The sequence below is a fragment of the Lotus japonicus genome, chromosome 5 (assembly GCF_012489685.1).
Source record: "Lotus japonicus ecotype B-129 chromosome 5, LjGifu_v1.2".
In the NCBI taxonomy this organism is placed as follows: Eukaryota; Viridiplantae; Streptophyta; class Magnoliopsida; order Fabales; family Fabaceae; genus Lotus; species Lotus japonicus.
This window is the reverse complement of record NC_080045.1, coordinates 4,480,137-4,507,722: the sequence shown is the minus strand read 5'-3', so window position 1 is coordinate 4,507,722 and position 27,586 is coordinate 4,480,137. Positions and strand designations below refer to the sequence as shown.

Below are 27,586 nucleotides of genomic sequence, written 5' to 3'. Positions count from 1 at the left end.
TTGAAGATCCCTCCATATCATCCTCAACAACAGGTCCTATATAAACCACAACTCCCCTTTTCCTGAAAAAAATTGGAGAGCAACCATAAGGGGAAAGTAATTCGACATCAAACATAATAGGAGATTCAAAATACCTTCCAATCAGGACACCTCCAAAAAAGCTTTCCAGGGTTTTTCTTCGAATTGGATCTGTAGAGAACAACCTCTTTCCCACAGCCACACTTCTTCAACAATAGTGCAGAGCACGAGGTGGAGGAACGCGAACTAAACCTTGGGTTCATGGAAGCTTCGTGATTTTCGGGCTTCATCTTCATCATCGTCGTCCTCTTTGTCTCTTCTACCTTCCGTCGTCTGGTCAGCTATGGTGGCCTCCGTGACCAGCCGGTTGTGCGGATCCCCTTTTCCTTCTCTTCTTCGTTCTCTTCTTCCTCTGGTTAGGCCTTCTCTTCTTCCTCTGGTTCTTCGTTCTCTTCTTCTTCAATAGATTACATGATTAGGGTTAAAAACATGTTGGGTTAGGGATTAACTCTGAGATTGGAATAAAAAAATAATAAATCTGGTTTTAAAAAAATGTTAAAAGCCACGTGGAAATGGCTAGTGAGAGAAAATGTAGCCACATCAGCAATTGAGCCAATTTGGATTTAATTGAATTAAAAAATTTTTTTTAGGGACCAGGATTGATGCAAAATTTTTTTAGGGACCAGGTTTGATTCCCTTTTAAATTACAGGGGCCTTTAGAGTATTTAAGCCTTAATTTAATTATGGAATATTTACTATTCGTGTATTAATTTAATTTAAATCATATCCTCATACCTTCTCTTTTTTCACTGCTTTGAGGAGCTTAATTTTTCCATCCAAATCAGCATCTGGAGGAATGGGCCTCTTTGCAATCGGACTTGCTTTGGTACCACCATCATCATCAGGAACTATGACAGCATGATCTCCGTGAGTACCACCAACAGACGGATCTCCAACACAACTTCCAGCAACAACAGCAGCAATTTGAGATTGAAGATCCTGTAATCAATAAAAATAAGTGAATTAATACAAAAAAATAACATGAAAATTGTAAATTAAGGAATTGTGTAATTAAATTTATAAGTAGTACCTTTATTTTCTGATTCCTCAACTCCTGAACAAGCTCCATTTGCATTTTGTACGACTGTTTGATTGCGTTTGGATCACCCTCAATATCATCTGACAATACTGATTTACCGTTGTTTGGGGTACAAAGTAGAGTATTAGAAGGTAGATCAGCAATCTTATCACTTTGAGATTCATCTTTTTGGAGATCGCCAGCATCCACAAAAGCATCATTGAGATCATATAATAAAAAAAATAACAAAGTTTGATATAAGTGTATGAATTTTAAATAAAGGCTCATACCTTAGCCAATCCCGACGAAGATGCCTCAGACTTTGATCCAGAAGTTGGTGTTGTCATGGTAAGAAATGGATCAGAACCATCCTGCAATAAATTGAAATAAGAGTTTACATTGACCATGAGGTAAAACTCTATAAAATTAAAATATACATGGATCAAGGCAACTAATTACAGGCTGAAATGTCATTGCAGCTCTAAAATTATTGATAACTTCTGGATCAGCACAAATCTTTTTGACACGATAAGACTTTTCAAACTTTGAGTGATAACTGTTTGCAACTTCAATCTTGAACAAATATGTTTTGTCAATCAAATTCAAGATTTCCGTGGGAATTGTGAGAGGATCAGAACCCTGAAATAATCAACAAATATATTATTGTCGTTAATTAGCTATATTTGTAATTGCAGATGAATGCTATGTCATTTAACTTAAATTCATACATAAGTTTCAAGCAGATCTGAACATGACTTGTTCAGCAGTGCAGACGCCTCCTGATCAAATAACGCAAAGGTAGCGGTGTCTTTTGAATCCATAACCCTTAGTTGAATTCTAAACTTGTGAGTTGGAGAAACAACGTGACGGTTACATGTATCACAAAAATACATGTCATCGGCAGGATACACTTTCTTGCTACACTTGAACGCAGGGTAATGCCAGACCATACCCTCTGCAATATACTTAACAGTACTAAGTACAACACAAATTGATTTCTGTCAAAAAAAAGCATTAATAAATAACTGTAACATGTTAGTAGGACGAACATAAATAATATTGTGGAGTTATGAAGTAAACAATATACTTCAGCGAGATCTTTGAGTTGCTCGATGGTTTTCCCATCACTCTTTTTCAGAAAATCTTCTTCTAGGGATATTTTTTTTGCACTGTCTTGAAGCGGGCTAATGATGTGTGCTGCAGGATCATTTGACTCCAGAAACCTAGGGATTATACATACATATGATTAATTGAAATAACTGTACGTAATATCAAAAAAAATTTGCAGATTATCTTTTTGGAAAGAATGCATGTTTTTATCCTGCACTGCTATTTTTTGTCTACTGCAAAACATATCACATTAATTGATTCTAATTTTTTTTTTTCGAAAGCAAAATATAATATATGATAAAAGAGAGGAAAACAAGACAGTAGCCACCCCATGAAGAGGAGAAGCTACTCGCCCTCTTCAAAAACAGCAGAGGGAGCAGAGCAACAGCTCTATCAAAAAATCACAAACGCCCTATACAACACCGACCAAAAAAGCACACCCTCCCCTGTACAACAGAAAGCCCACCAAAACAAAACAAACAAACCTAAAGAGAAACCCCCCACAAAACCCCAAGGCCAAAGCAACCAAACAGTGAGGTCGAGCAACAACCGCAACCAGAAAGACCAACCCAAACAAAGCTCAACGCGTCGAAATCTGAGCCGCAATCTGGTTTAAGGCAACGATATCAGAACAAGAGTACTCTAAGCCCAACTGTTTCCCCATCAGAAGAGCACTCCTTGCTCTAGTCAAAATGCCTCGAGGAGCTGAAAATTCCGGTGGCAAGAGCATCAACTGACGGCCTTCAGAAGGGTCCTCTGCTAGCGGGCTAGAGGAAGGTGAGCCCTTGTGAATGCTCACCTCTTTGACTCTGCTCACATTCTTCCTGGGCCGACCTCGACGGCGAACATCCTTCCCTTCAGGGACTCTACCAACAATACCACCAGCTAACCGAGCTCTGCGACCCTGTATCCTAGGGCGCCCGCGTCTCCTAGGCAGTATCACCTCCTGCCCATGACTAGCCTCAACCTCCGCCTCCCCAAGATTAACTCCCTCTCCAAACTCTCCAACCTCGCTAACCCCTACAGAAGAAAGAAGCTGCAGAGGCGAGGAAGGCAGCACCTCATCCAAACCAAGAGACCCAACACCAATTTCAGGGAAAAGAAATTCAACAGGGATTCTTTCCCCCAAAAAGCAGCCACGATCCAGCCCCTTCAGCTCTTCAAAAGGAGAGGTAACAGACAAACAACACTTACCTACAAGAGCCTCCCTCCAAGATTTCTGTCCACGAACGCTAGCCTTGAAAGGATCAGCCATCGACGCCGGTGAATCCTTGCCGCTACATCCCTGAGAAACAGAGCTTCTCGACTTGTCCCTTGGGAACTTCGTCGGTGCCACCGAAAGCGCAGCTCCACCCACCCTAAGGCCGTCAAGAACGTTGACTGCAGAATAGGCTTGCTCCTCAGAGAAGAAGCGAACGAATCCAAAACGGAATCGCCGCCCAAACTTGCGATTCCGCTGAATGAACACGTTCGAAATCTTTCCGAACAGAGCGAACAAGCCTCGAATATGTTGGTACCCAATCGCCTCCTCAATGCCATCCACGAAGAGGGTAGAGACGCTTCGCCGCGCTCCGCCGTCGCACTGGAGAGACCCGTCCACCTCTGGTCCTACTTTCCCTGTCGTTGCTCCCTCCGCATACGAAACCAGAGTCGGGTCACCAAGAGCACCCTCTTGCTCGTCTTCTTCCGTCGCCTCTCCTTCTTTCGCCGCGCCTTGCTCGCCAACTCCTCCAGCCGCCGACAAGTCTGTTTGGGTTAGAGAAACCCTAGCAGAAAGAAGGTTCATAATTGCAGCCTTCTTTAATTGATTCTAATTTATTTTTAGAAATTAATTCCATAATTGTTTACATTAAAACTTCCATTATAAATTTACAAAAGTCAATCATGGCCAGATTTACATCATTCTTAAAAGGTGGAGTATATTTTTCCCTTAGATTTAGGATTTTTTAAATTTATCATGGTCGGCCATGATTAAAAAACGTGTCAACCCCCAAAATTACGTATATTCCAAATTATGTTTCACATTAAATAGGATTTAATGACAAAATAAATTTCTTTTTTAATTTCTGACTCATATTTAATAGAGGCTCACGGTTTAACACAATTAAATAAAAATGTGTAGTTAATGTTTCTTGTTTTTGGGTTAAGAAAATCAACAACATTAAGTTTGAAATTAAAAGTTAGACTTAACTTTCGGCCATAATTCAATTCTGACCATTTTAAAATCGATGCCCAGTTTATTTCAAAATAGTAATTCCAATGCAAATTGGAGATAACACTTAATTATATCTTGTGATAACTTAACTATAAAAAAATTGTTAAAATAAATCAACAATATTTGTGATAACTATTTCAGAATATAATTTACCTAGCACGGAGAGGGGCAACTTCTTGAATCTGAGGATTAAAAAGAACCATAGTAGCACCATAAACGTTTTGAATGCTAGTCTTACCTGTAAAAAAGTAATTAAAATTAAAAATAAACCACGTTTAAATAATTCAAATCTTAGAAAAATCTGAAAAATTAATTAATACCTTTGAATGGCTTGATCTTACAACATTGTACAACCACGACAGCATTGGTTGCATCAACTGATGAAAGATAACCAATGGCCTCAAAAACATATTTCCCGAAAAAAGCACATTCAACACGAACCCTAATCACAAAAATAGTTTACTCATTTAACTTTCATAATGGTAAAATTAGGATCGATCTTTTGAATAAATAAAGAACATGAGGTGTACCCATCTTGATCAAGTTCTATAGTTATCTTCTTCTGTTTAGTACCATCTTTTTCGAACTCCTGTTCTCCACTTGCGCCCGTCAGAATTCCAATTACATCTGGTGAAAAAAAAGTATTAAAAAATTGTAAGAGAAATTAATTACTTTTTTTGAAAAGATCAAGATGTTGCAGAAGAGTAAATACCTATAAGGAATGATGTATCAAGGTCCTTATACATAATGTCAGCAAGTGGAACGAAAGAGTACGGCGTTATGTTGATAGCCTTGTTAGGTAGTAGTCGTACAGAAGTCTGAATATCAAAGTTGATCTTGAATGGATGATCGGTCGGGCGAAAATCACGTCCGCTCTCGCCCACACCAAAGTAGGAAATCTGGTATACTTTTCCCTCAGTTAGCAAAGACTGAAATTGATATATCAAAGTCTTCCTAACAGTGGCATGAATCTTGCAGCCCTGACATTTCAAGAATAAACAAACTAAGCAATTTAGGTATGCATAAGAAAAATAGGGGAAAAAAGTTTAAATAATCAAAAAATAGTATACATTGTCATCCATCAGTATCATGTCCATTGAAAAGGGTAGCTTTGAGCCATATAGGCTCGGACTAAGCCATAGATGACTGACTTTGGCAACAATTGTCCAGGTTTCTTTGGAGGCATCCACCTTTGCCAGATCGTCGATCCTTGAAGCCATCAAAAAGGAGGTTAAGTTGAAATATGCAAGGAATGATGGAAAATGCTGGGAATGATTGAGGAGAAATGTCACATGAGGGGTGTATATATAGTCTGAATGAAGGGTTTGTGAAATTGAATTATTTCCCTATGATTGATCAGTATTAAACGCACGGGTCAAATAATTTCCTATTATGACATGATATGCAATTGAATGGGCCGAATGGAATTGTCATAGCCTCGTCATCACTCTAAAAAATTATATGAAATGATAGCCTTGTGAATGGAATTATATGAGTGAATGAAATTATAGCCTCGTCATCACTCATAATTTCTGGCATTGAATGGGCCGAATGGAATTGTCCATTGAATGTTAGGCAAAAATTATGTCAATCAAGTGAATGGGCCGAATGGAATTGTGAAGTCAAGCATTTATTAAAAAGTTATGTTTGGACCAAATCAAGCATTTATGGTTGAAAGATTAATATATCATTTAACTTGAATTCATACAAAAGCATTTAACTTGAATTCATACATAGTTTCTTAAAAAGTCATACATAACTTATGGCATTGAATTGGCCGAATGGAATTGTCCATTGAATGTTAGGCAAAAATTATGTCAATCAAGTGAATGAGCCGAATGGAATTGTGAAGTCAAGAATTTATTACCAAAACAATAGTAACTTAAAAATGTCAAGCAGCAAAACAATAGTAACGTAATTTCATATAGTCAAGCATTCATTACTAATTTTCCATGTTCCATCTCAATTTTCAAATCTGACATTTTAATTTTTTGAATTTGTTTTCTCTGGAAATTATTAAATGGGTATATTAATGTGTGAATTAAATGTGCGAAATACTCTCTGGCTGTGACACTTGTCAGCCAGAGAGATGGGTTTGAGGGGAGTAATTCTTAGAGTGACATGTGTTATAAAATAGTGGATAAAGATTTTGTTTTATAAAGTATATAGATTTCATGCAAAAACTCATAAATTGAAACATGCAATTTGAGACCACTCCAGCCCCAAATATATAACATATTTTCTCACTAAATTCCATAACGGAAATCACACCAAAATTGCATAAAATAACACTTCAATATATTTATCAAAATCATTCACTATTCCACCGACAAACTAGAAACACAAAATCATCAAATGTCTCACATCAAATACCAGAACCAGTTCCAGAATCAATCCCAGAAATAAGCAAAAACATAGCAAACTTGCAGATAATTCTAGTACTAAAAGAGCAGTCCAAAAATTATGAAAATTTTACCAAACATAGCCTTATACGTTAGCTTTCATATAAAATTGGTTTCACCCTATTTGGAATTCTGTAACTCTCTCTACAGCACAGGCTGTTAGGGTGTCTGCTAGCAGAAACATAGTGAACTTGCAGATGATTCTGGTATTGAAGCAGCAATCCAAAGATTATGAAAATATTACCCAATATAACTCTATGAGTTAGCTTTCATAAAAAATTGGTTTCACTCAATTCAGAATTCTTTAGAGAGAGTTATGCTCTCTACAGTACAGGCAGCTAGGGTGTCTGCGGGCAGAAACAGTGAACTTGCAGATAATTCTGGTACGGAACCAGCAATCCAAAAATTATGAAAATATTACCCAATATAACCCAATGAGTTAGCTTTCATAAAAAATTGGTTTCACTCAATTTGGAATTTTGTAGAGAGAGTTATGCTCTCTACAGCACAGACTGTTAGGGTATCTGCAGGCATAACAGAACCCAATTTTCACCAGAACCTCAATTTCGCTCAAAATCAATTTTGCTCACCACATGTTAACACTCAACACAGTCTCTCAGTTCTGAATTTTCAAAGAAGTTGGGGGTTCCTTCTTGTTAAACTTAACCTCTGTTATATTACAATTATACAAGGTAAATTCAAACCCTTACCTCTTCAAGATCAAATTCTAGATTTTTCTTCTCTTTTCTCCCCTTCTCTCTTTCACGCTTCTTTTCTTCTGCTCTGCTAACTTCTTCAATTCTCAAATTCTGATTTCTCTTTCTAATTCACTCCTAACCCTTAAATAGTCTTACAATGGGCCTCACTCCCAACTACTCACTATAAAACCTAAAACCCTTATTTATCTATATCACATAATCACTTAATTATCTAATAAAATCACTTAATCACCTTATCATCTAATTAAATCACATAATTTATCAAATTACCATATAGCATAATAATAATTAAAATAAAATAGTAAATACCCTAATAACGAAAAATGGGGTGTTACATGTGCTCTTGTATAGATTTTGTAGGTTGTTTTGTTAGGGTCCTTTTGGGTCGGTGTGGCATTTTAGGGTTGCGTACTTTGAAGCTTCTTTCGATTTTTTATGACTTTTTAATCCCTTTGAGGAGGGTGTATACTCTGACTATTTCTGCATCTTTATATCAATATAGATTTTGCTTTTGAAAAAAAATGAATGTATTCTTTAGTTAAAAAAAAAGGATCTATATCTATCTATATAATATACTAAAAGAAGGTTTTTTTTTCTAGAATGTTCTGCCACGTTGCACCCTCATATCATCTCAATTCCCTCCAAAACAAAAAAAATATTATATCAACTTTTTTTACACAAAAAATAATTTTTGATTTTAAATACGCATTCTTATGATTTTTTGACCCAATTTTTTTATATAATCTCAATATGTCATCAAAAATTTATTTTTCCAAGATTAATAATATATTTTATTTCATTTTTACCCTGACCAATTTGAAATCTATAAAAATTAAATTTTAAAAATATATATATATATATATATATATATATATATATATTGTCCTTGATGGTTGTCACCACCTGTTCGAAATGTGGTTGTATGTTTTTCCCACAAAAAATATATATATATTTCTAACAAACATTAAAAGTTTTAAAAAGATGCACAAATATAGTATGATACAAATTTCAGATTTTATACAATAAAAGTCACATGCACGGGTTACTCAGCTAGTTCTTGCTCTGAAGGATGGATATCCACAATAATTTTTTTTTTGAAAGATTCCCCTTATAATTAAAATAATATTTATTTTATTTGTATTAAGTTTCCCAATTTTGTAAAAAAAATTATTTTTTCTTTCTTCTCAGTTTATTTTTTATTTGTTTAATATGTATTCTCTATTGAGGTAATCATATTCGAAACAATATGGTAAAAGCCAAATATTTCCCCTAGAGTTTGTCCTCTTAGTTCTTTAGTCTTATTAATGGTTTAATTTTTTTCCACAAAAAAGGATGGTTGTTATTATTTATATATTTTCCCTTTACATTTTATTATATTTAATTTATTTAAATGATTAATTTTTTTGGCTCGTAAGCTTGTTGATTTTAGTCCCACATCGAAAAATAGTTTGTACCATATCCCTAAGATTGTCAACCTTTTTATTTTGATCCTCTTTCGATGGCGGAGCTCCAATGATGGCGCTGAGTGACTGACGATACATGATTTTATCCATGTAATTTTTTATTAAATTTATTTCCACCTATATAATTCAAAATTAATTTAAATTAAGTATTGATTAAAAATTGTAATTGCAAAAAAAAAACCTTCTTAATCCTTAATCCTTAACCCTTAATTGTTTTGTTTTTTAAATTCATGATAATTCCGTTCTTCATCTTTCTTCTTACATTTCCAGAAACCTTCATAATTCTTCCATTCCAAAAGTCAACCAAAACGTTAAGCATAAAACATAAATCTGCCACGGGTACTTTATTTTGAGTTAGCATCGGCTGAAGTGGAATAAAGAGACTATGGGTGCTGATATCTTTATACCCATACGGATACGGTTACTCATTTGGAATTAGTTAGATATGAGTTTTGTGGGGTTTGACATTAGAAATGGGTTGTACTGGATGTGTTTGGGTGGGATTTTTTTTGAGGCAGGGAGTTTTAGTGCCTTTCATTATTTTCTCTTGTCTTTGATGTTGTATTTGTTTCTTTTGCTTTTCTTCCTCCTTATATTTGGGCATAGCACCCCTTGTGCTATTTTTTAATGCAATTCTTTAGCTTATAAAAACAAAAGCCCACCCAATCTCCATCCCCAAAGCCCAAATTAGATTTATGCATAAAATCCCAGAAAATTTTACCTAGAAATCCCAGATGGAAGCCCTCCACATTTGGTTCCTTCCCATGACAATCACAACTCATTATTTTCCCATTATCCATGCTCTTAAGAACTTATTTAACTCCTCCAACACAAACTCTACGATAGTAAGTCATATTTTTACTCATTCTCTCTCACTTCTAAGCTTTCCATGTTAAAGATTTATCCTTAGCTATCATTGAAAAGCTTATGAAATAATTCTTCCATCTCTCTCTAATACCTTGACCTTTAACCAAAACTCTTCCATCTTCCTCTTTAATACATCTCACCATGACCTAAGTCTCTTGATTTTCTTTCTCTTGTTTTACGTTATCTATTTTTATTCCAATATCTCTAAAATACTCCTCATACTCCTTGGATCTAGTGCCTCACTCACAACTTTCATTGCTTCATTTCTTGCCTTCTCGTACCGATTCAGTATTGTTGCATTCGTGTAAAGTCTTGGAACATTACTTCTAAATTTTACCTTTGCCGCCCTTCTAACCTTCTCACCAGGGCCTCCAAAAAGAAGGTGCCCAAAAAAAATTTGTGAGATATATTTCCAAAATATATAAATTATTAATGTTCGAAAAAATTCTAATATAGGGCCCGTTTGGTGACCAAGACAGGATAGGATAAGACAGGATAATAATCATATCCTGTTGTTATTTGTTGTTTGTTGCGCCAGCAGGATATGATAACACTATCCTGTCTCCTATCCTATCCTGTCAATCATGTGTAAAAGTTATCTTGAGGGGGGAGCTAGGATAGAGCAGGATAGGATATCAGTTATATATTTTCTTTCAGTATCCTAACTCCAAATTAATTTATTTTAATATTATATAATTTATAATTTATAATAATATTAATTAATAAATATAAAAATATTAATTTAACTAAAATAAAAATAAATAAAATTATTATTCATAAATAGTAAAATAGACTACTCACTTACAAATATTGATTTATTAATAATAATAGACTAATTTAATATTTTCATATCCTATTATCTAAAAATTATTTATCTACTTATATAATAATTTAAATATAAAGTATTTTTGAAATAATAATATTTTTAATTTAGTTAATTTTTATTGTTTATCACGTGTCACAACTAAGTGAAAAACATTTATTACAAATATAGATTAATTTTTTATTTTCATCTCCTATTATTTAAAACTACTTATCTACTTATATAATAATTTATAATTCAAATATAAAGTACTTTTGAAATAATAATATTCTTAATTTAGTTAACTTTTATTGTTAATTATCACGTGTCACAACTAAGTGAAAACCAATCGGTTAACTGCATAATTTTATTTAACATATATGACATCTTCAAAACAATAAAATAGGCTAATTAATAAAATTTAAATTAATTTTATTTATTTTAAAATATAGACTCATTCATGAAAATATAAAGAAATTAAATTTAATAGAATTATCAATTTTAAATGTATTTTTTATTCAAATATAAATCTGATACATTTTTCCTTATCATATCCTGTTCTTATCATGTGCACCTCAAACACTGGATATGATAAGAGTCTATCCTGCTCTTATCCTATCCTGTTGATATCCTGTTCACATATCATATCCTATCCTGACCACCAAACAGGCCCATAGTGAGTTAGTTCAATGGAAAAGCACTATGCTCTGGTACCTGTGTGGTACAGATTCAAATCCTCCTGGCGGTATTTTTTAGCCATTAATTCGAATTTGCATGGCCAGGAGATGCGTTGCCAAGCGAACCAACACATTGCTAGTTAATAATTTCGGACATTAATTGTATATACCGGTGTTTTAAGAGCTTAATTAGCATTGGAATGTGAAAGGTTTCCTTGGGTTCTTCTACTTAATTTACTCGATAAGTGGATATTAATTGGTGAACCAATTAACTCTGAAAATGCTTAATGGGTTAGCATTGATAGCAATTGAGAATAATATGTTGGAGAATATACAATATGAAACTTGATTGAAAATTTTGCTTCAAAAAATGCTAGGAGAGAGGCTTTATTTAAGTAGTTAATTTTTTTTTGGATTATATTGACTAGAATATGACATTTTGTTTATGTTAGTCACATATTTTTTAAGTTGTTGATGCTATTTATAATTTAAATAGATAATGTTCTTTAAAAAAAATTATTGGGGGTCCATTTTTATTATTTGCCCAGGGCCTCCAAAATGTCGGGACCGGCCCTGCTTCTCAAGCATCATCACGAATGAAATTAGCATTTCCGCTTCTAAATTTCCAATTGAAGAGTCAAAAGTTTCTCTGCCTTGAGTTGCCACCACTTAATTCTTAAATTCGTAATTTGTCAAGTTTTCTCTTTACGACCCTTAAAGATGACATCAAAGACTAGAACTGTATGTTGTGCAGTCAAATTCTCTCTCTCTTTGTATGACCTTGCAAGCCCTCTTATCTAAGCTCCTAACAAAAAGAAAATCAATTTATGATTTCATGGGGGCTTTTATAAGTAACAAGATGCTATTCCGTTTTTCAAAACAAGTATTCAAAATCTACAAAAATCTAAATATGATTGTAAGTCCTCATTAAGCTCTCCAAAGCTGAACCATGAACTCTAGCAAAACCCCCCAAGCTACATGTCCCCATTTAGATCACCACCTATGAATTTTCTCTCCGGGTGGAATGCCTTGAATGAGACTCTCCAAATCCACTCATCTTTTCTTTCAAAGAAGCCCCTGATCTAACTTAAGAGGCATAAGCACGAACAGTATTGGTAGTTATGATCTGTTCAAAGACAAGCACGAAAGATCTGTTCCAATCCTTTCAACACCCACAACATTTAATTCGAAGAAAAAAGACAATTATAATAAAATCAATGAAGAGAAAAGACATTAGAGAAAGAAGACACACCTGATAACTAATACTAATAAAATCAATCATATTCTTGATTTAATTCATCATCAAATTGATATAACACAATTATATATACTCACAAACTAATTTTATCCAGATTATCGAGTCACTAAAATTCCGCTAAACACTCATATTTAAAATTTAATTTAAAAATAACTACACAAACATGAAAAAGTACCTTACCACGTTCGAATACGAATCCAATTTGTAAAATAAAAAACTGTGATAATAAATTTCACAAGATCCAAATCAACATGAATGTTAAGTAAACTCGATTCCAAAAACTGTTATCCACGAGATTGCTATTTTGCTTTTGATTTGTGATGCTTAAAACAATACATAAAAAAAAACACCGAATGATTGGGCATAAATACTACAATACTGAAAAAATATAACTCTCGTTTGTTGCAAGTTTTGAAAAATGATACCTAAGAATCTTATTTCCTAGGATTATCATGATGAGAATGTCATTGCAGAGCATCTTTTAAAAGTGTTTGGTTGATAAATTCAATTCCCAGGTATGTTTTTTAAAATATTTAATTAAAACATTTAAAAATATAAAATTTGATGTAAAAAGAAAAGTTAGTGAGAAATGAGAATGCAAGATACCATCATTGAACATGGGAATGAAGTTTGGAGAAACAATGTAAATTGCATGCCAGAATGTAAATTGCATTTCATAGAATCCACAATACCAGGGAATAATTTTTCTAAAACTTGTACCTTGCTTATTGAAGCACCACTGGAGCAACATGACGTGGCAGTTGGGTTGCTTAAATTTAAGCAACGGTTACTTATTTTCTCTCTCCTTACTTTTTGACTAAAAATCATATTTTCTCTTTCATTCATGTACTTGTATAGTGTCATTACCTTGAAATAATATAAATATAAGAGGTATAATGGGACCCAACTAAAAGTAAACTAAGCAACCGTGGTTGGAGCGAATTCTGCTTGGGTTGCTTAAATCCTATGTGTCAGTCTGGACCCACCGAAATAGTTTTTAAGCAACCCAACTAGCAACTATGCATTGGAGATGCTCTAAGCGCCCCTAAGTATTCAACCAACCAAATGGCTGTGATAGAGCATAAATGCTACAATATTGAAAAAATATAACTCAAATATTCAACCAATCAAATGGCTGAAAACAAACAAAATTTCACACATACTAAAACAATTCATTTAAAGAAAAAATATTGCCCGGATAAGATGTCCTGCAATCACACAAACAATCAAATAGCGCACCAACGAAATAAAGCAAACCATAAATCCATAAAATAATCAATCTAAGTGTTGGGCAGTTTCTAGAGCAAGCCAAAATGTAACATAAAAACATCAAACATAACAAGTTTTCACAGTACTAAGTACTAACATAGAAAAAATCACCCAGAGTTTGGATTCATGTTTAACTAACAGAATCTAAGACGCAAGATTGTCATTGAGAGAGAGTGATGCGAGTTGATCGGCCGGGTTGTTGGCTTGCTGTTGAGCAACATTTCTCAACACATCCAAGGCTTCAGCAACTTTAGCCTTCAGAGCATCAGGTGACTCAATCAGATGCAACACTTCAGGCTGGTCCATCTCCAAAAGCATGCCTGTAACCTTAGCTGCTGAATCATGTTCCAGCTGATCAACTAGCGGGTATAAAGCTTCACCAAGCATCTAGCAAAACCATTCATGACAAGGTTTCAGTATGAGGGTGAATGACACAAACATAGTGCACATAATGACATGTTTACAACTAAAAAAAAGTGCTGAAATAATGATAGGAAACAGGGCTTACAGTTCTCTGTTGCTCAAGGGGAGCATTTGCTAGAGCTGTAGCCAAAGCCTGAATGGGCATCGGCTGTCCCACAGGATCGCGGATTGGAAGACCACCCATGTCATAAGGGACTGACATCATTCCTCCAGCTACACCTTGCATAGGTCCGTCTTGCATGTTGCGACCAGGGGGGTAACGATAAACACGTCCCCTTGGAAGCATCTGAGACAAAAAAAACAGAATTCTAATTATCAACAAGCCAGACAGTGAAAATGAGGGGTGAAACCAGAGATGTGCATGAGCAGACCTGCTGCTGCATCATAGGCATTGGCTGCTGGGGTTGCTGAACATGACCTGCTCGGCGTCCTCCTGGGCGCTGGCCTTGTTGGCCCTGCTGAACCATTGGAACAAAGAAGCTCTGCATTGGAGCGCCACCAGGCCTCATCCCAGGCATGAGTTGCTGCTGGTATCCGAATCCAGCCTGAACATTGGCAGATTACCAATATGAATAAATTGGTTATTAAACAAATAAACTTAAAAAATTGACAATATATGTATGCCAAATAGTTTCAGAAACAAACACAGTATGCACTGAACCATGTAACATGCAGACCTAATAGAAGAATAAAAACTAAAACAACTTTACTCGGGTATTATATATTATGTATTAACAAACAAATGCGAGGCTCGCAAGTAAAAGAACATTAAGACCAACAGAAATGTGAATAGCTATGAAACATGGCACATGACATAATAAACTCCTCATCAGACATCCTATTAAATCATCATTTTTACCGGCTTAGACACATGTCAAATACTTCTTTGACACTTGAGAGACAACAACAAGAAAAGCTTCTTATCCGACTAAGTGAGATTGGCTATATGGATCACACTGCACCATTGAGCTCGATTACAAAAAAAATCATTTCATTCTTAAATAACTTTCAAAATGCCAGCTTAAAATATGTAAAAGTATATTTAAAATCAAGAAATATTAAGAAAGGACGCAACACACTACAGGAATGCAGTTTCTTACTCTATTCATTCTCATATACATACTAAAATGAACACTGTAATAAATGAGAAGTAAGATTAGTTAATCTTGAGCATACAACTATGCATTGATGGTCATGAGAAACTTACCTCATATTTTAAATTAATATGCTCCATGCAAACGTTCATGCATACATGTCACATGCCTCATGCACACATACAAAACACATGACATCCCATGCAGGCACACCAATGCCATAAACTCATTGACTTCTATGTAAATTTCGATCTTACAATAAAACATCAACTTTCTAATGCATGATCTATCAACAAAAATAAAACGTATAGTTAATACGCTACTAAGTTGTTCATAATTACCTGTTGAGGAATCATGGCTGGGGGGCCTTGCCCATACAAATATTGTTGCCCTAGACCAGGAGCACCAGGAGGGTAGATTGGCATGCGGGGCGCAACAGAAGGTGAAATTGCAACAGGCCTCATCTGTGAAAATTGTGCCTGCATAAAATCAGTAATTAAGGTGAGAAACCAACAGCTGCACATATAAATACAATAAGCTAAGATCCTCTCTAATTTACATTTATCATTTCCCAACTAGCAATAACCCACCAATCATACTAAAACATAACCATCATACTAGAGCATATATAACTTGAGATGGGAAAAACTAACTGATTAATGTGACATTAAATATTTTAAATGAAAAATTACTTATTATGAACACCACAATAACAATCAATCAAGCAATATGATTACCGAACTATGTGAGGTTGGCAACATAAATCAAATGCCACAATTCGATTCTATAAAAAAAAATACAAACTCCATTTGCTCATTTTATATGGCTTTTCTTGTCAGGGAAAAACACACTCAAGAGCAAGAAAAGTGTACCTCACTGAAGGGGCACTCTGCCTAAGGCAGAAATAGGCAATCCTTGGCCATATCTCTCAACTTGACATCTTACCTTAGTGCCTAAGACCTGCCTCTTGGCACCTTCAACTAAAATAATCATTCCTTAAAGTATTGTAACTCGTATCTTGGTTTCAAAAAATGAAATTTAAGGTTTTCAAGACTTTTTTTTGTTGATGTGCACATACAGGGGATTTCTTTCTTATGTGCAAACTACTAAGAGGAAAACATGCAATATACCAAATTCAGGAATTTTCTGGGCTAATATTAAAATCTGTGCAGTAATAAAGCACATAAAAAACTGGAGAACCACTATTTCTACCACATTACCTGTAATCTTGCTCTTCTATCTTCTTTTCTCTGAGCAAGGGCAACATACAGAGGCTTGCCGGAAATCATTTTGCCATTCATCTCACCGAGCTACAAGTTCCAACAGATTTGAATATGAGCAATTAAGTTACTCCGTGAAAATTAAACAAAACAAAGATAGCTACTACCAGTCTTATACTTACAGCTCGTGATGCTTCCTCAGGAGTTGAAAATGCAACAAATCCCGATCCTCTACTTATCCCGGTTGGGTCTCGCATGATCTGCAAGAGGCAAAAAGAAATGTAATGCTCAATTTCTTCTAACAAGACAAAAAAATTGACCAATACAGAACCAGCAAAAAGAATCATATCACATACCTTGAATGAAGTTATTGTACCAAACTCAGAGAACAGTTCTTTCAGATTTTCATCTGTGATGGAGTCATCCAAGTTCTTCAGATACAAGTTCACACCTTGGTACTTATCAACAGTTTCCTTAACAGTCTGCTCGAATTTTCCTTTCAGTTCAACCTCTCGTTCAGACTTCTTCTGGGCTTTTCCAACATACCACTCCTTGTCATCAAACTTTTTCCCATTCAGTGCCTCAACAGCTTTGGCAGCATCATCTGGGCTTTCAAAATTGACAAACCCAAAACACTTTGACCTACCATCAGCATCTCTCATTACAACAGCACTGGTAATGGTTCCATGCTCTCCAAAAACATTCCTCAGCTCCTCATCAGTAAATGAATCCGAGAGGTTCTTCACATAAACATTATTGAACTTTGACTTAAAGAGAACATTATCTCTATCCTGCTTGCGTAGGAAATGACCTACGTAAACCTGCTTATCATTGATCAGCATGCCATTCAACTTATCAATCGCATTCTGCGCAGATTGCTCAGTGTCAAACTGAACAAAGCCATAGCCTTTGGACTGGCCCGAGGCATCAGTTGCAATCTTGCAGGAAAGAATACTTCCAAAAGAAGAAAAAGTATCATGTAACGCTTTGTGATCAATTGCCTTGTCCAAATTCTGCACCACCAATCATTAGCAAATCATCAGACCGAATAAGTCAATTAAAACAGCATACAAACAGACACTTCCTGCCCAGCCCCACAACTAAAAAAACAATGAGAGTTTAACAGATATACACAGTCAGTAGCAACCAATCACAGCATGCCTGGAGGAACAATTACTTCTGTTCTAAATTTTAATTTAAACAAAAACACATTTTCTAATTTGGCGAAATTCAATTGGATGATTTACACTAACAGTACACCAATCATTAGCAAATCATCAGATTCAATAAGTCAATTAAAACAACACACAACAGACACTTCCTGCCCAGCCCCACAACTAAACAAATAGAGTAAAACATCAGAATCATTCTCCACTTCACTTCAATCCTAACTCCTAAATCAACAAAGCTTCAATCCTTCTACCTAGATCTAAATTTTGAAAATTTAAACATCAACCCAAAAACATAAATATGATTGAAAAGTAATACCATCTATCAAATTGCAATTTTGACCCTAATTATTTATACATACAAAAACCTCAAAATGGGTAAGAGATAAGGAGGGTCACCTTGATAAAAATATTAGCAGTACCACTCTTACGGATACTAGGATCCCGATGGGAATACATGACCCTAATAGGCCTGTTGTTCAGTGGAGTGAAATTCAGCACATCCAATGCCCTTGCAGCTAAGAAAACAACAACATACCCACATGTCAGAACAGAACAGAAAATTCCAATTCAACCATAATCATCACCAATTCGACATCACCATAAAACAAACAAATTGAAGGAGATTCATCAAAATAAAATAAAAAAACGTGCAAAATTCAGAGACTAACCATCAGGAGGGTTGCTGAAATTCACATAGCCATAACCGAGTGAGCGGCGAGTGGTCAAGTCCCTGCAAACCCTAACAGAAACGACTTGTCCAACCTGGTTGAACAGATCGTAGAGCTGCGAATCGTTGACATTCTGGTCAAGATCCCCAACGTACAACGACGTCGTCACGAAGTTCGCGTTCGGGGCCGGAGCCACACCGCCAGCGGCGCCGTTGGGAGTAGCCGGACCAGCGGCAACCGGAGGAGTTTGATGCTGCACCTGAATCTGCGCCATTGATGATAAAAATTCCGATGAAATAGAGAAAAATTGAACTCTGATAAACTAAACCCTAACCGAAGCACTTTTTTTGATTTTGTGAGAGAATATAGTAGAGATAGACCCGCCGGAGATCCGAACGGTGGGCGAGGATAGGGTGAGAATGACGGCGGAGAAACTGAAAAATTTTTTTGTATTTTTTTTCTCAGTTCAACAGTAAGGAGGGGCAGAGGTTGGCTGCACCGCACTGGTATACATGTCAGTTTTTGAACTATATAGGTGGTGCTGAGGAAACCCTAGTTCAATGTAGGCCTGACAATCTTGGTCGGGCTAAAGCCCACTGCTGATTAGTGTTGTGTTTGCCCAATGTTAGATTTGATTTGATTTTTTTTTTTTAGCTAAAAGAGGTTGGAATGGATTGGTGTGAATGTGAATCGATGATGCAGGTAGGTACCTGTAAAGATACTCTGATGGAATTTGTGTGATTTGGTTGTGATGACGACATGGATTTTAGAGCGTGGTTTGCGGCGGAAAAGATTGGATCTGACAAGATGGTTCATGGCGTGAATTTATTGTGAGGAGACAGAGAGATCTAAGTGGGACCTGGAAAGGCGGAGGAGTGTCGTTGTGGTGGATGGGGTGATTGGGGAATGACGACATCGGTAGCTCGTCGTCTGTGGGCGTGCGTGCTCTTAAACCGCTGGTTCCGATGGGCGGTCGAGGTAGGAGAATCGAGAAGGAAGATTTGAATAGTGAATCAAGAATCGTCGGAGATCTAATGGGATGGGGGTGATTCATCATGGAGGACGATAAACAGAGCAAAGACAATTTTGCAAGTGTGATCTATCATTTCTAGCCATGGTTGAGCGGCGCATCGCTTTATCACACAACTTGTATTTATAAATTTTTATTTTGATGAGGTGTAATTTGATAACATTGTTTAGGGTTTATGCCGATAAAATTATTACTTGTAACTAGTAAGTAGACTGTGGAATGCACGAGTATCTTTAAAAAAAATTAATAAGTATTTTAGGACGGTATTTTAAAATTTAGACTAATTGATTTATTTACATTAAATTAATAAACTACATGGAAAATAATTTCTCATATTAAAAATTTTGGAAAAGTTAATTCTTATGTGCAATAGAAAAAATATTATAATTTCAATTAAAATAAATGGATTGCTTTATTATAAATGAAAGAGTGCGAAATTTTCTTTGAGTTAGTCATCATAATCTTCGTCACGTTCACTCTAATCTAATTGCTTTTGATAAGAGGGCTATCTTCTTTAGAGGATCATACTTGTGAGTCGGATTCATAATGTTTTCTAGGACAATGTAAGGGTACTCGGTTCTAGAGATGCTTCAGATGGATATCATACGAGCTGCGAGCAAGTATGAGTGCCTCCAAAGTAATTAGATAGCACTCTACCAATGTCCACGTCCTCGACCCAACTCCTCCCACCATCATCCACCAATTTCTCTATCATATTTCTTTTTTTTCTCTGTGATGCTTTTTTGTGGAAAAAATGCATGTTCCTGTCACCATGTTTCAGCCAGTTGGCCCTAGACCGTTAAGCCCACATGACCTCTTCTTTCCGCAATAAGTCCTCAAGGACCCGTTATGTCGGCTTTGTCTTATGCACAACATCCTGTGTTTGACACTCCCGTTGCAATTTCTGCAAAAGCACTTGGGCCTCTGAGATCATTTTTGGTATGTCTCCAAACTTTTGTCTCCCCCAGCTGTCAAGAGCCTGTCCCACCTCACCAATTTTCCCTAGCAGCCCACGGCCAACCCCCTCTCGAGCGTCAGAAACTAAGGCTTCACACTCTGGCATGTCTTGGAGCCACATTTCTTCGAAACAGAATCGATGCTCTCTCCTTGTCTCGTATCTCCTGCTAAAATGACAATCGACCCTAATCGGATTGTGGTCTGATTTGTACTTGGGCATATGAGTAACATGTGTGATGGGCCATAGGTGATGCCAACTGTCATTGACCAATGCATAGTCTAAACGCTCCTGGATTGTATGAGGAGTGTGTCTCTTATTCAACCACGTAAATATGTATCTCGAAAATCCCACCTCAGTTACGCCATTATCAACACAAGCTCTTGTCGCCTCCTCCAATCGGATCATGTTTACAGGATCTCCTCCCAACTTGTCAGAAGGACTGAGGAAGTCGTTAAAGTCACCCACACACATCCAAGGTATATTCACCTCGGGTTTTAGACGCGCTATTAAAGCCCACGCTTCTCTTTTCCTTGCTTCCTCCGGAAAACCATAAATGGCTAAAACCTGCATCCGTTCTTCAGCCATAGAGAGATTAATAAAAAACAAAGTGTGATTGAGGGAGAAAATTAATACGTGGACATCAAGATCTTCGCTCCACGCCAAACAAAGGCCACCTGCCCGGGAATGGCCCTCCCCAGAGCAATCCACAGGGAAGACATTGGGCAACACCATATCACTACGTTTCGCTAGCAACTCATGAGCTTTCCTCCTTGTTTCAGAAAGAAAGACCACATTGGGAACTTGTGAACGGATAAGCCGCTTCGCAGCTTGAACTGTCCCCGGGTTTCAAGCTACCAATCTCATTGAGTTGTTATATATTAAATTATGGCTTAATTGCATATTTGGTCCCCCACATATACCTTTTCCACGATTCTGGTCCCTAACAAAAATCAATTGCATTATGCGTCCCCGACGAATACCTCCGTTTGCAGAATTAGTTTTCCGTCCAGATTCCATCCAAAAACTAACGGAAAGCTTATGTGGCTTTTTAAATTTATATTTAAATTGAAAATAATAATTTTTTTAATTGAATCAGAATGAAAAAAATAACAGATCTCAAGTTGGTCCAGATTAATTAAAAAAATGCCAAAATCCCCACCACCATCACACATTCCATACCATCACTGAACTTGATTCAATTTCTGGGCAGAGATCACCTTCTTCACCTTCCATTTTCCTTCCTTTTTTCTTAACAGCACCCCCAATTTCTAGAACCCTAAAGAACCAATCTTGAAAGCTTTAATGAAATTCCTAATCTCTCGCTCAAAAGAAATTCCCAATCAACCCCATTGATCTCGATCTTGATCTCTCTCCCACAATCTCCTTGTTTCACTCATTCTCGATATGATCTCCCCTCTCTTCGAATCTCTGGCTCCTTCCTCTCCCCCTCTCTTGGGCAAATCTCCCCCTTTCGCGATCTCTCTTCTCACGAACACCCATCGACAGTTCTGGGTTTGCAACAAATATGGGTTTTGGGTTCTATTTTCCTCTTAACTGGAGCGACCATTAACCAGATTTGGGTCGTGCGACACCGCCAACGATGGTGGTATGCGACGCTGTCAAACCAGCAATGGGGTTGCATGAAGAGAGTGAGAAGAGAGCATGGATATAGAACCGAGAAAGAGAGATCTCGATGACTAGGTGATGAGAACATTGTTGCAGAGGAAAGGATTCAAGAGCTTGGGTTGAGCACCAATGGATCTGAGTGCCATGGCCATTGTTGCAGAGAAAAGGAATCAAGAGCATGGTTTGATGAATGCGTGATGCAAATGAATTAAAAGATTTAGTTTATTATGGGTTTGATGAATATGTGAATAATAAACGTTGGAAGGGGTTGATAAATGCGTGATTGTTAAGATTGAGTAGTTAGCAAAATTATTAAGATTGAGGTTCTAGACCTTACTTTTTTTAATTTGGGTACTGAAAAACGAGATGAAGATGATGGAATGGAGAAGATGAAGATGTTTATGAGAGGATGAAGATGATGAAGGAGATGAAGATGTTTTGATTTTCATAACTTTACCATGTTTTTTTTTTCTAGTTTTGTTCTTTAATAAAAATTATTTTTTTCAATTTAAATATAAATTTAAAAAGCCATGTCAGCTTTCTGTTAATTTTTGGATGGAATCTGGACGAAAAACTAATTCCGCAGACGGAGGTATTCGTTGGGGACGCATAATGCAATTGATTTTTGTTGGGATCCAGAATCGTGGAAAAGATATATGTGGGGACCAAATATGCAATTAAGCCTTAAATTATTAATCATTATCCTCTTAAAAATCTCAATTCTATATTTCTATCTTCAATCGGTCAATCCTTTTATTTAATTTTGTTTGTTTTGAAATTAGTTTGAAAATTACTCGTTTTCTTTTTCATTGAAAAAATGTGATATATATGACTTTCTTAATATAATAGAGTTCCATTTTTACCAGAAGCTTCTTCCTCCAAATCAATGTTTTAACGTCGATTCTTAACATATAATTAGTTTCAATATTATCTTATTAGGGACTTGAATAAAAAACATGGCATACATTTATTTTTGGTACATGGGAAAGCAAAAAGAAACAAAAGCAAAACAACTAGCCACACCCCACCAGAATAGCAATTTAGGGAGGTGGGGTGAGCCACATAGAGAAATCTAGCCTAAGCCTCATTCCCATCCTTGCTAACGCATCAGCGGACAACTTCTGCTCTCTAGGCTTGTGATGGAGGGATACTTCCCACTCTTGATGAAGCAAATTCTTTGCTTCTGACAAATACGCAGCATGGGAATATAAGTTGTGGGACCTATTTTCGGAGAGCATCTCCACAACCTCCATACAATCAAAATAGCATAGGAGCTTCCTAACCCCCTTCTGCCAAGCCAACTTCAAACCTTTGATGACTGCAATTAGCTCAGCAAGGAAGACCTCCCCAATACCCTCAAAACTAGCAAAGCCAACTATCCGCGCACCTTCATGATTTTGAAGACGGCCTTCGCAGCTCATAGCAGCTGCACGACGGTTGAAACTGCCATCCACGTGCATCACCGTCCAACCCACCGGCGCTGGAGTGAAATTCGCTGCCACCTGAAGAACTTCAGCACTGGCAACCCACCCATCCGGGTTCGACTTTGAAGTCACAATCTGTCGTTGAACATGATCCATGGTCCACACTTCTTCACCAAACAACATATTATTCCTCCATCCGGTCTCTGCTGCCAGCGCCAAGCGTCTGGAAAATCAGCTCCAGATGGACCTGTCAGAGCTTCAACTTGAACCTGGACCTCATGAGGGATGATAGTCCAAATTTTCTCCCACCTCCAACCATTCTCCCAGACATCCTTTAGTGTCAAGTTAACATCACTTATATGAACATATGGAACATAATGGCAAAGTGCACCCATCCCGGTCCAATTCGAATACTAGAGTGAGGAATTCCCCGCCTGCAGAAGGAAAGAAAACCCCTCAATTAGAAGATCTCTAACTCTAATTATACTGCGCCAGGCAAGAGACACTGGACCTGTGATTTTGTACTCAACAAAGCTTGTCCCTTTCAAATAAATATGCTGAAATTGTTGCACCCAAAGGCATGTAGGATCGTTCAAAATTCTCCAAACCAGCTTTCCAAGGAGCGCAACATTCCCCTTCCTAGCTTCCCTAACTCCCAAAACGCCTTTGCTCTTCACGTTAGTAATCTCTCCCTAATTCACTAAATGCCAACCCTTCTTTGATGGGTCAGAACTCCAGATAAATTTTATGTTTACCTGATCAATCTTATTGCACACAGAGGTTGGCAGCCAGGCAACTTGCATGTCATAGAGTGGAAAAGAGCTTAAAATTGATTTAACCAAGCATAATTTTCCAGCCCTATTCAACATTTTCATCTTCCAAGAAGAGAGACGACGATCAATTCGCTCAAGAACATAATTGAATTGTCTTCTACTGCTCCGTTCTTTAAAAAGCTTTACCCCCAAATACTTCCCCAAATTTGAGGTGCCCTTAATTGATGTTATAGTTGTAAAAGCCTCTCTTCTCACACGAGATACTTTAGAGGAGCCGAACATCTTGGACTTATCCAAGTTAACTCGCAAACTGGAGGCCATAGCAAACTCCTTGAGAGCATAGAAATTACCTGTTTCGAGTTTCTCACTACAAAAAAAATAATTATAGTAAAATATTGTAACACAATTGATATATAGTTTGACTCTTTAAATATCTAGTTCAGAGTTCGATTTTTTGGCGGTATGTATGGAGAAACATTTGTTATGAGAAGCCTACTTCTCAATCATTAGTCTCATGTTGTCGCCATGAAATACCTTGGGGAACCAAAAATTATAGTGGCCTGCCGTTTTGAATTTTTGGCTAGGTTTCTCTTTGTCTTAATCTTCGATATTGATTTTGAGTTTTGTTTTTGAATTATGTTTCTGAGTGTTCTAATTGATCATGTTTCTGTTCATGAGATTGTTAGGAGCTGGAACTTGAAGGAAGTGTGAGAGAACTCTGCATGTGTGTCCCATCTGGGCAGGGAAGGTAGGGTTTCCTTTCTTAAGCCTCAAGAAAGAAGGAACACAAACTTTCGTTCAAATGTGGTATCTATCAGTTTCGTAAAACTCATGTTTGGTGTTGTGATTTTGTTTTGGGTACTTCCATTTTATTATATGATCCTGGTCAATAATAAATTAAACTTGTCTTCCATCTAGTAGGCTATATATCATAAGAGTAATTTGTAGAAAACTTAGGTACCTAAAATAAGTTTTATCCATTTCTACTTGTTGCACCAGCCTTTTTTAGACTTTTTTTTCCTGCTGCAAATTCATCAGTATTACCCTGCAAACAAGCCTATTATTATCGTCTCAGATTAGGAAGTATGATTTTTTTTTTGTACATCAAAAAGATAAATTGCACCCTCCAGGAATTGATCCCTGGACCTCTCCACCCCAACCCATATGTCTCATAGCTCTTACAAGTATGATTTATTATGCATGATTAGGCTTCTAAATATCAATATAATTTTTTGCATCCCATTTGCTTTGGAATTTCCAGCATCTCAAATTGAATCCTTGTTGATTTAGACTTCTGTGACATGCAGATGGTATGCCATAAACTGAATAGAGAAATTCCATAAGATATATCTTTTGCTTGCTCAAGGCTAAGAGAACAAATTAAACAACTGTTGCTGAAGATATTTTGCAGGATATGGGGGCAATTAGCATTATATCTTCTCATTCATAGGTTGTGGGTCGTATTGGAGAGGTTGTTCCTTTATTCATCTTCAGTGTGTGTTTGGATTAGCGTTAGCAGAATTGGATCTGGCCAGAATTGAATCTGGAAGAATTGGATCTGGTAAACGTGAGTTTGAGTGACGTAATTTATGTTTGGATACATTTATCAGGAATTGGATCTGATAGACTTGAATTGGATCTGTAAAAGGGTGAGGGGACAATTGGATCAGCATTGATGCTGAAGCAACAAATTGTTGTGTTAGGATGGATCCAATTCTGGGGCCAGAATTGGATCAACATTTAGCATCCAAACATCAATGGAGATGGGAAAATCACGTTTGAGGTCTTTAAACGTGGATCAGGCCTGATCCAACGTGCATCCAAACACACCCTCAGCCTATCTACATAAGATTTTATTTCAAACAGCTCTTTATTATGGAAAAATAATTAGGATTGTTTATACATTTGCCAATTTTAGTCTTGAAAATGAACTGGTGTGTGCCTGTGGCATTTCTCTCCGTCTTAAAATCGATGTTTGTTTTAAGTCTCATGTAGAATATCTTTATATAATGGAACAGTAGCTGTAATGTGAACATTGCCTTATGTAATTTCTCTAGCTGACTTTTTCACATTCCATTGTGATTCTTGTTGTTTTTTGTAGTACCAGTAAGGCAGTAACTGTTATGACAATCTAGTTGTTAATTAAAATCCTCAGGCTTAGATTTATTGAGTAATTTCTTCTTTAGGTGATATGACGAACTTGGCAAACTGCCAGTATGATGAAGGCACAAAGAGAACCACTTCAGCATGATGAATCATAATGACAACTTTCGGATCAAGCAATATTTTGCAAAATGCACTATAAACCCAGCCATAACTATGGAGTTCTCACAATATGTTGGTTCAGTTGAGGTATGATGTTTATATTTTTTAGAGCTTTCTCAATTTATGCTTCAAATTCTAGGAAAACAATGAACCTTAGATAGTATGTTGCACTTGTGCTTGTTGTCGCTCTTCTCTCTAAGCAGTCATGAATCACATGGAAAATCCAATTTCTTCTCCCTAATTGCAAATAGCTCTGGTTGCAGGTATTTGTTAAGCTCGTTCCAGGTTTTCATCTGGTCTCTAATCTCCCTACTCGCAAATTGGTGAAACTTGATACACGTATCCATTGCAGTTCTCCTCTTTCAAGTTTTCATTTTTATAATTGTATTGTTCTGGCTTATGTGATTCCCTAATGGCTAATTCATTGTGGTCCTGGTGTGTAGAGGTTTTCTTCATCTTTAATTTAGATTAATAATTAATTATCATGATCCTGAGTTTCTGTTGGGAACTCTGTACATAGTGATCATGGAATTAGTGTTAGCAAGGATGAATGATTTTTTAATAAGTAACTTGCGCTAATTTAATGATGGATCACCCAATTTAATCCTCAGGAGGTTCAACACTGGCTGATCTTCTTCAATCTCTTGAAGGCTACTTGCTAGTAATTTTGGGAATAGTCAAAGATGGTAAAGCATGTTTTAGTCCATTCATGTTCCCTCCTCAACATGTCCTAATTCTTCCCTTGCCTTTGTTTTTTTGCAGGAAGCCACTTGCAATAAAAAATACAGTTTGTTTGGGAGAATCAGGAGGATGATGCAAGATCATTGCCAATTAAGGAACAATCCCACCAACAAGGTGTAGCACAACCGGTAGATAGTTGGGCTCCTTAACCATCTAGTCCAGGGTTCGATTCCTGGGCGGTGCGTATGGAGAAGCATTTGTTGGGAGAGACCTACCCACTTAACGTGATCTCAAAGCCTCGAAGGATTAGTCTCATGACTGTCGGCTGTGGGGATACCTTGGGAAACCAAAAAAAAAAAAAAAGAAACAATCCC

At 36.6% G+C, this 27,586-nt stretch overlaps 2 protein-coding genes across 2 annotated transcripts; both read right to left on the bottom strand.

Moving 5' to 3' along the window:
- Positions 1-13,856: 13,856 nt before the first annotated feature.
- LOC130716987 (polyadenylate-binding protein 2-like) lies at positions 13,857-18,973 on the bottom strand. Its single transcript, XM_057567059.1, has 9 exons — positions 18,456-18,973; positions 18,184-18,302; positions 16,972-17,628; positions 16,798-16,875; positions 16,616-16,705; positions 15,737-15,874; positions 14,673-14,846; positions 14,387-14,587; positions 13,857-14,265 (listed from the first exon to the last, which is right to left on the bottom strand). The coding sequence occupies exons 1-9, from the start codon at positions 18,727-18,729 to the stop codon at positions 14,023-14,025; spliced, it is 1,974 nt and encodes a 657-aa protein (XP_057423042.1). The 5' UTR covers positions 18,730-18,973; the 3' UTR covers positions 13,857-14,022.
- A 4,136-nt stretch (positions 18,974-23,109) lies between these two features.
- Positions 23,110-23,649, bottom strand: LOC130717540 (uncharacterized). Its single transcript, XM_057567786.1, has one exon. It carries the CDS (start codon positions 23,647-23,649, stop codon positions 23,110-23,112), a length of 540 nt encoding a protein of 179 aa, XP_057423769.1.
- Positions 23,650-27,586: the final 3,937 nt, after the last annotated feature.